Source organism: Squalius cephalus (genome assembly GCF_949319135.1).
Source record: "Squalius cephalus genome assembly, chromosome: 8".
Taxonomy (NCBI): Eukaryota; Metazoa; Chordata; class Actinopteri; order Cypriniformes; family Leuciscidae; genus Squalius; species Squalius cephalus.
The window spans coordinates 37,435,783-37,446,005 of record NC_137129.1 but is presented as its reverse complement, the minus strand read 5'-3'; the positions used below and the strand labels follow the sequence as shown (position 1 = coordinate 37,446,005).

At 40.0% G+C, this 10,223-nt stretch overlaps 1 protein-coding gene across 1 annotated transcript in view; it reads left to right on the top strand.

Annotated features, from left to right (window-relative positions):
- Positions 1 to 1,970: 1,970 nt before the first annotated feature.
- Positions 1,971 to 10,223, top strand: part of kcnk9 (potassium channel, subfamily K, member 9) — a 43,475-nt gene continuing 35,222 nt past the window's right edge. Inside the window, exon 1 of the mRNA XM_079878672.1 lies at positions 1,971 to 3,189. Within this exon, the coding sequence (XP_079734798.1) occupies positions 2,631 to 3,189 (559 nt within the window). The 5' untranslated portion in view covers positions 1,971 to 2,630. The remainder of the gene's footprint in view (positions 3,190 to 10,223) is intronic.

Below are 10,223 nucleotides of genomic sequence, written 5' to 3'. Positions count from 1 at the left end.
AGTAAACCGTCAAGTACAAAATGACAATGTTAATTTGTCTTTGTTATATTTAACCATGCTTGCGTTATTAAACTGTTTTCATTACAATGGTAAAGTGTTAATTTCCTTCTTTGATGCAAATACTGACTACACAAACCCAGCTCTATCGGTTCGCCACCATTATCGTTCAAACAACTGGTTCTTTTCGTTCACGAACGACATGTACCAGTTCGTTCACGAGAAGATCTCTCTCTCGTTCAGACTCAAAACAAAAGCAACTCGGTCACAGTCAGTGAAGGGCGTCAGAGAACGGGCTCTGAGGGCGTATTCGTTCACTACATCCAACAAATCACATGCTCCGTCACATCTCATACTCGAACGCTATTGGCTTGAGGTTTAGTCATTCTTGACAGGTTGAAAACACAGAGCTATCCAGTTCACTGAGCTGCGCATGCGCTGCAATAGCGCCGCGCGGCGGTGGAGGGAGGAATTTCAGTGAACGAGAAATATGAGTCAATGGATTACGTGAACGAGAACGATTCGTTCACCTAAAAGATTCGTTCAAAAAGAACGATTCGTTCACGAACGTAACATCACTAGTACTTGTGCAACACATAGGCCTATTCTTGATTCTTTCTGTAAATATTGTTGAAAATTAAGTTTATATATTAGAGGCATATTATCTAAATTGCCTTTATATAATCACAAACCCCTGCTTTTTGGCCCTTTCACCAGGACACTGCACAAATATTGGGACAGGACCTACATTCACCTACCAAAATACTCTATGGTGTCCAGATCACTACAGTTATTTTAGTCACAGGATCCTCACAGATGAACGCTCTGGAAAACTGAACTCTTTTCAGAAGGTCCAAATGCAGTTTTACACTGGCACAACTGTCAGTTGTTTGAATAACACATTGTTTTTTTAATGTCCAGATGTCTAGTTCAATTTATTTGCACATTTTGTTCGGACAGGGATCCGGTTTTATATAGAGAAGCAGCATGCATTCAGAAAAGATTCAACTATATCATGATGGTAAATAGTAACTGAAAAGTTAAACTGTCACAGGATAGTGTGTGTGGTCGGGGCAAGCTGTCACGTATATTGTCTTTTTTACATTTAATTGCAATGTTTGTTGGTTTGATGTTTGTATGTTACTTTTAACATGTATGTTGTTTCATAAAGATTGTTTCAAAATGTTTTATAGCGGTAAATGTGTATTAAATTAACTATACTTTTTTTCCGTTTTTTAATCACGTGATAAATGTTCAACGACAATATGATCATATTTTACTGGCTCTTCGGCTGAACTAATATTTATCAATTGCCTGGCACATTCTCTCTGCACAACATGCGCGCGCGCACACAAAAGTTCACACAGGAACAGTGACAAGGAATTGAACGAATTTTACTATGTGAAGTTGATTTTTAATGTAATCATGTTCATGTTATATATGTGTGTATACACACACACACACACACGTGTGTGTGTGTGTGTGTGTGTGTGTGTATACATATGAGAGAGAGAGAGAGAGAGAGAGAGAGAGAGAGAGAGAGAGAGAGAGAGAGAGAGAGACATTGAGCAAGAATATATATATTCTTGCGCAATGTCAATCGCCTTACCGCGCACATGTAGACTGTCAAAATGTCTTTCTTGTAATGACACGTTATAATGGACTACGATAGAAATACATGTAAACGAACATTTGTTTCTTCGCACTTCACACTGATGCTTTTCTCTGTTCATTAACGTGGTGGGGGGTTTCTGACATTTACATTGCTCTTAAACACGTGTATGATGCACATTTTGCAACATAAACTGATAGGTGAGACCAGACTTAACGAACGGCTGCAGATGATTTAACTTATATATATAGAAAACATTTAATCTGAATTCATTCTTTTCCGAGGTCACCTGTTGAGTGAGAAAATTGCACAAAAAAAACAAAAAACAATTCATGCTGAGAAACGCACACACACTCGCTCTTGTGCAGTGTAGAGTGTCATCTGTGTGCGCGCTTTGGTGATGCGTTTGTGTGTGTGTTTTCTCAGACTGGCACTCACTGAAGTCTGCCAGCGGACGCTCGCGGTGGCATACCGTGACAGTGCAGCTTTCCCGGAGCGGAGCCAAACGAGAGTCGAGTCCATCCATCCATCCATCCGTCCAGCCATGCGTCACCGGGGAAACAGATGGACACATTCGCGCTCGGACCTGTTTTTCGTGTGACCATCCAGCGCATTAAACTTAGCGTCTCGGTGAAGCCAGGGAAATTAAGTGAGTTTACCCTGGGTTGGATCACGTTTGGAGCATCAGACGTGCGCTGCGCGTCTCCGCCGCTCATCAGATGATGCGTGATCACGGGTCCTCCTCCGGTACCTCCGGCATTACTCACGCACCGGCAGAGTGAGAACAGCTTAAGATGATCCTCAGATAAACAGGTCGGGGAAACTTTTTCTTGAAGATGTTTAGGGGAGCTTCGGTCTTCGTTTGGATTTCTGATGGCCACGGTGATGAGTTTGTTTAAACGCACAAGAGGAGGAAATTTAACAGGTGCGTAATTGTCACTCGAGCATGAATCCCAGTGGCTTCTGGCACCTACTCCAGTTCAGAAGCTCTTTGGAGATCACGCGGGGAGCGCGCTAGTTGATGGCACTGCGCGCCGGGAGGACTTTGCTGTGGTTCGGGCAGGTTTTGCGCAGAGTTTCGCGGCTGCAGGGCTTGTGGTCCCGGCGCTCCAGCAGTCTGCTGTGTCTCTCGGCCAGCCAGGACCACGATCAAGGGACCTGTTACAACCGCAACCGGTGTCCGAAGACGCATCAGCAGCAGCAGCACTGCCCATATCCGCCCTTTCCAGACTGCTGCTGCGCCTTCCCGGGGGAAAAGAGGGGACATGAACCCCTCAGCCGCCGGTTCCTGGTGGCCATGAAGAGGCAGAACGTGCGGACGCTGTCCCTGATCGTCTGCACGTTCACCTATCTGCTGGTCGGGGCCGCGGTGTTTGACGCGCTCGAGTCGGACTACGAGATGCGGGAGAAGGAGCAGCTGGAGACGGAGGAGAAGCGCCTCCAGGGCAAGTACAACATCAGTGAGGATGACTATAAAAAGCTTGAGACCATCATCTTGGAGGCCGAACCGCACAGAGCAGGGGTCCAGTGGAAATTTGCAGGGTCCTTTTACTTTGCCATCACTGTCATAACCACTATCGGTAAGTTCCGGCTCAGTTTCTGTGTGTTTTTCGCGCAACGTGGTGAAACGAGTCTAAATGCACCTCGTTTGGACATGAATGTAAGGTTTATTGGAGCTTTATTGCACTTCATATATGCTGAGATGAACATCTCCGTGGCGCGTCTGGAGTCCAGACTGGGGTTTGTCTGAGATGAAGGGACGTTAGTAACGCAGGACTCTCAATGCGCAGAAAATCGCTGTTACTGGATAATCACACCACAGGTGTGCCATTTGTTGCATAATTTCAGGAGTCACAATATCTACAAAAATAACTAGCCCGGGCCTGTAGTTTATGAGTCACGGGGTTATCATTGTCATTGAAAGCGGCGAATTCATCATGCATTTGATTATGTAAACTCTTTATTTCAAAACTGCACTTGGCATGTTATTTTTGTAGAACTATCTTTATTAATATTTAACACATTCAGATAGCTTGAAATGACATTCAACTTGATGAATGTGCACGAGCTACTGATCTGTTAAGCATTAATGTTTGTTAATGACTCAGATATGGGCAACACTAATTACTTGTTTAGTGTATCGAGATATAAAACATTTGACATTTTGGCACGATCTTCTACAGCATATGTAATAGTGTAGACTGTAGGGAAGTTTGCAGCTCAGTGTTGTGAAGTGCAGTGCAGTGCCGTGGTGCTGAAAGAACAGCTCCCCAAACACGACATAAAACATTCATAATGCGTCTTTATGATCAGGCGTCATGACAGTTCATATGAGGACATGAGACGTGCTGAAGTGGATCTGTAATCTCTCTCTTTCTCACACACGTACGCACGCACGCGCGCGCGCACACACACGCCACTACAGGGTCAGATGAAGGCCAGGGTTTTGCGTGTTGCAGTATTGTATCTCTGATTGAGTTCATTTCTCAATGCATCAACACTCAGTGTCATTAATGGTTCAGTAGAAACACTGTAAAATCAATCCTGATGCAACAGGTGCGGGTTACAGCTCCAGCTGAGTCGCCCTCACACATCATGCACATTATTATTAGCATTATTGCAGAGCTTGCAAGGCAGAAATATATTGCGGATACAGTTCTTGCTTCATCCTAAACCCTTATGAAACGTGTGCAATCAATTTAGCTCGAACTTCTTAATGTTCAGATTCAGACTGTGATTTTTAGATTTGAAAAGTTTTAATGAAAAGCATTCAAATCTAGACGTATTTGCTTGCTGATTGGTCATTGATCTTTTCTCTTTTTCATAAGTATTACTCTGCAAAGATGATGGTGAGTGTCATGACAACAGCAAAGCAGCATTTCACTTACACAGAACCAAAGAGCGAGAAAACTTCAGCACTATTTTTGTGCTGCTTTGCAAGAATGACATTTTCTTCAGGAAATGCAAACCTAGTTTCAAAATGCAACTCTGCAGCACCAAATATTGTGTGTGTGTGTGTGTGTGTGTGTGTGTTGCACAAGTTCAGGTGCTGGTTTCCTTCCACAGGTTGAACATGTTGCCTTTATAACCAGTGAATGTCTACAGTCGTTCCTCGGTTTGAATACACACTCATTTTAATGCCGGATCATTCCAGTTATGCAGCACATTTTGAATTCTTTTCTGTTTTGATGAAAGGAAATATTTATATAAAAGTGAAAACTAGACTCGTATACTATGTGCTCTGGTCAACTTTATTCATTTCAATCTGATTATTTACATAATGGAAAGAAAGCAGGACATAAATAAAGAGGTAAAATGAGTCGATGGGGAATAGAGTGGTGCAGGGATGACGACAAAACCCGGAAGATTAATTCACCACTGGATCTCTTGAGATTGTATGAGAAATAAATGCATTAGATTAAGAAGAAGAAAAAAAAAAGAAGAAACACCTGTAGTGTTTCTTAATAAATAGCCAGTTTTCCATGCTAAAATTAGAGCAGTAACTTTTGTTGAGTTAAAAATAATTCTTCATATCTGATGGGCACATGTGAATAGTGAATGCGTGTTGTTGGATTACAAATTTATTATATGTTTTAATTTAGAATACTGATTTTAGCATTTGAGGTTTCATTTAGATTCCAGTATAAACTGAGAAAGTTAAGCAGCTGTTATGATGATTATTGAGTTTACAGCAAGAGATTCCTGTTTTTCCTTTGTAAGTTAAATAAGTCAGATCACGGAGACGCTAACCTATTGTCTTTAATGGCTCTTGGAGCCAGAGCCACAGTCCAGACGTTGAATCGTTGGGCTGATTGGATTAGCACATATGCGTTTGAATGGTTATGCTGATTGGATTGAGACTGGTAACACGCTGGCGGGTTCCTTAACCTGTATACCTAATTTGCATGCTTTGTTCAACCTCAATGTAAATCCCTCCCCCTAAATGTCTATAAATTTGCAAGGCAACTGTCTTGAGTTAGTCTTGATGATGATGAACTACAGACTACAGACTTAGAAGAATACATCTCTTCTGCTTATAAGATCCATCTCAAGTCTCCTGGTTTTTGCTTCGATGAAGGAATAATAAGTTCCCAACAGTGTCCACACAGCAGGCGTACTGTACAGCCGAATGATGATTCTCACTGTGTTGATGGCGTTTTAGTGGTGTGTGAACAGCAGCTCTTGTGTATAATGAATGAGCGCTCTGTGAAAGAACTCTAATGCTCAAACTGTGTTCTGTACAGTATGCTCAGGAGAAATGTGCAGCTGAGCACGCAGTGATTGTGGATTGAATCAACAGTCTGTTGCTTTGTGCTTGTAATTGCTGGTCATTTGTCGTGCGCAGATAATAAGAAAATAGCCGATGGTTTTGATTTCATTCTTTACTAATGCATCAGTAGTGAGGGACTCCATACAGCTTTCTTTCTTACTTTACCGTGGTAATGAAGCGTCATTTGGCAGTGTTTACTAAGGTAATGATACAACCATGTTTATAGGATAAGTACCATGGTGATTGCACACATAACATGGTAATGCGACACCATTTTTTAGGGCATAGTATCATAGCAATGCTTTTAAAAAAATATGTTCCGTGGTAATAATGTGGTATACTTTGAAGTGTTTTAAAGTGTAAAATATTATGGTATTTGAATATCATTCAGTCCCTTGTTTTACTTAAAAGTACCAGTGTGTGTGTGTGTGTATGAATTGCTCAAAGCATCGTAGATCTGGTGAAGAGTATATTAGTACAACTTTCCATTATGAATTCTGGTTTTGTATTGGGAATAAATGTGGATTTTAAATTAAATTCCATATATAATAAGACAAGTCTAAAAAGAGATTTACTAGATTAAGCAGTTCTTTTGCAGCCTCAATAGGTTTAGCCCGTTAAATTGATATTTTATTTATGTTTTTAGATGCAATTTCTACCTTCATGATGTCAAAAAATGTATCCTATTTCCATTCAACACACTTTTCTGATTTCATCCAATCAATTCCTAAATTTATTTCCGAATATCAAAAATATGTCCCATAATGGAAAAAAAATGGGTTGACTGTTGATTTGAACTTTAGCACAAATCGGCTTCTTATATTAATTATAGGAAATGAAATGACAAAGCATGGACAAAGGCCACATTTAAAGCTTCTCTTCTTTGATCTTTATGACTGTAATGAGATGGATCCAAATGCAGTTATTACATTAACAAAAAATAAACATAAACATATCAAACAGAATGAGCACACTAAACGTTCTCCATGAAGGACGAGACTCGACAAAGAACACAAGAAATGACATGTTTTCACGTGTCTTTATTGAGCAAAGCACTTCATTTTGAGAATAATTCTGCTCGCATTGCTTTTTAATTCCTAAACGATCAGTGATTGAACGGGTCAGATGTCAGGTTCACCGGGCTCAGATGAACACTGTATAATTTTATTCAGTTGAGTACAATGAATTGAATTGAGCTGGCACATTCAGTCCATCACTGCTGAATGAATCTGCACAGAAATGGAGAAGTGTGGCCTGTGTTTGAATTGATCTCTTGAGTTTGGATACTGAGATGGATCTGCTCCATCCTCGAGTGACCAGGTGCTCACATTAGCAATGTAAAGTTTCGGCATGAACGCAACTCGCCTCTTTTCAATCCGGTATAGGCTATTAAAGCTGTGGGACAAGAATGGGCTGTTTTCAATCTTTAATACAACATCAGTTTCGTTATATTGCTTTTAAACGTTCATTCTGAAGATTCAAATGAAATTCTCTTCAAAACAAAAACTAAATCCGCTGTTGTTAGTGTGCTTGCTGAACCAGTATTGATTTAAACTACATTAGTTTGTGGTGTTACATATTCAGTGGCCGGTTCAAGCGAGTGAAACACGGACAGACTACAAATGGGTCCAAAAGTCATATTTCTGTTGAAAAATGAAAAAACATTACCTGAGTAATGCATTAATAAGCTGCAGATATACAGTAAAGTTCTAAGACTTGTTGATTTAACATTGTTTCTTTCTTTCTACATCCATCCATCCATCCATCCATCCATTTGTCCATCTGTCTATCCATCTGCCCATTTGACCATCCATCTACCTGTTAGTTTGTTACCTGTTGTTTGTTATTTATCCATCTGTCTATGCATAAATCTGTCTATCAGTCTATTTCTTTATCCATCCATCCATCCATCCAGCCATTTACCATTTATCCATCCATCGGATCCACATTTAATATATTTGATATTTAAGTATGTGTGTTCTTATTTTTATGTTAATTTGTTTGATTTTTATTTGCTTTTTAACATTTGCTTTTTAGGGGTTCAAGCATGAAATGCTGAAACCCTATTGTAATTGTAAGGATTTGTAAAACGCATCGTGCAGGCCAAACCGTAAGGCCTAGAGACTTGAAACCTGGCCAGATGGTAGGCCTCAATTTGGGGACAACCTATCAGAGTATGACCCCGAATGGCCCATAGGTGGCGCTACAGTGACCAAAAGTACACTAAAAAGCCTATTAATCCTAAATGAAAACTCAGAACTTCACAAAAATTGGTGAGCCTATGTGACATAACATCATTAACAAGCATGCCAAATTTTATGGAGATCGGACCATAGGTGGCGTTATAACTGTTAAAAAGCTATAAAACCATACATTTCCTATGGTACATTGCCTGTATTGGCTCTAAATGGTGTTTTCCATCTATGATGTCAGTGGTTACATGCTTGCTAAATAAAACTTAATCACTTTTGATGCTTTTGTGCTTAAAGGCCTTCGATCAATCTATCATTCTGTCTTTCTATCTATCTATCTATCTATCTATCTATCTATCTATCTATCTATCTATCTATCTATCTATCTATCTATCTATCTATCTATCTATCTATCTATCTATCCTGTATCTATCTATCTATGATACTTTTGCGTCACCGGGCGCTCTCCCCACAGTATCGAGTGACAGTATGCATTAATAATTAACAGATTTATTAGTTTTGATGAAATCGAGAGGCCAGTGTATGTGCAGTAGTGTGTGTATGCATGCGGGGGGTGTAAATGTCAGGTTAGCCTCGAGCCTTGGTTTCCGTGGAGACACTGTGTGTCTTGGTCATGTGTGCGGCGCTAACTCGGCGCGGGGAGCTGGTTCCACTTGCCGTGATTAATTGCTCGGAATGTTTCCACCTTTCCCGCAGAGGCTGAGTGCGTAGAGTTTGTCCAGGCCGCATGTGCTGTTCCGTACTGAGGCGCAGCACGTTTTACCCACAATGCACTGCTCTGGGGGAGGTGTGAGAGCTGGAAAGGGTCAACCTCAGGGCAGTGGTAAAGAGGCTTCTGTAGATTTCAACTATTTGCTTGGACTCTGAAATGAAGGAAATGATGCACCAAAACAAATGCTTTTTGAACTACTTTTGTTTAACATTTCAAAGTAATTATTTATTATAATATATAGTTTTGCTTTATTGGCAGTGGTGTGAAGAAAAATGCAGCCATTTCTAGCCTAACCAGTGGCAGCAAACTGTGACTGTCCTTGGACTAAGTGAACAGGCTTTAACAAGGTCAGGAATTAACCAGGGCTCTGGGCAAAAATGCCACCAAAAGTAGCAGAAATATTATTTATTTTCTTTTAATATATTTCATATAGATTTAAGTATGCATATTCTTATTTTATATTCATTTCTTTGCTTTTAACATTTGATATTTAATATATTATTGATGTTGATATTGATGGTTTTTATTTACTTTTTAACATTTGACATATGTATTTATTTATTTGTATATCCATTTTTATACTTTTTAACATTTGATATATATCTTAATATTTTATTCTAAGCCTCTGCCTGATCATTGTGCAGTATTTACACATCTTTATTTGATCCTGTAAGTAACAGCCATAATTGTTCAGATCACAATTTAAGTTAACTGATTAAACCGAAGTATTAGATATACTGTATCTATTAATATATAAGTGATGTGTATTTTTACAAGGTTAAGAAAAATATATTTATAAAAAAGCCCCTGAAAACCATTTCGAGGGGGCAAATATTACCCCTAATATTAATTAGAAATAATAATAATTCTATATCTCCTGTCCACTTACATGTCTAACGTCAAATCACTTATGTCACCTAAATAATATTTACAATGTCCTGTATAATGTGTCCTCCCACAGATTGCATCCATGAGTTTGGTGCAGGATCTGTTTGACAGGCCAATGTTTGGGAAACCTGTTCAGGAACAGTCATTCCTCCTTTTGGTGACGTCAGTGGCACAGAAATGACATGCTTCTCCCTTCAAAACTATCCAAGGCTCCACCTGGCTGTCCATGATCACGAGAACGTGCCGTGTGTGATCGTATTTCAAGGGTTCTAGATCTCTAGGGCGTTTAGATAATGTAACATTGAACGTTTCCACCACGAGTGTTCCTGTTCCACAACGCATGCTTGATTGCAGGGAATGTAAAGTTTGTAGCGAGCGGCAGAATCTCGGATCAACAGCAGTGGCTTTCATCAGTGTGTTACTGTGGAAGCATTAGACCGCTCACACACACTCCTTCTCTCTGCTGCTATTTTTAGCTCCAGCTCTACAAGCCCACAGTCAGTCACACTCGCTGGCTTATCCAATAAAGCT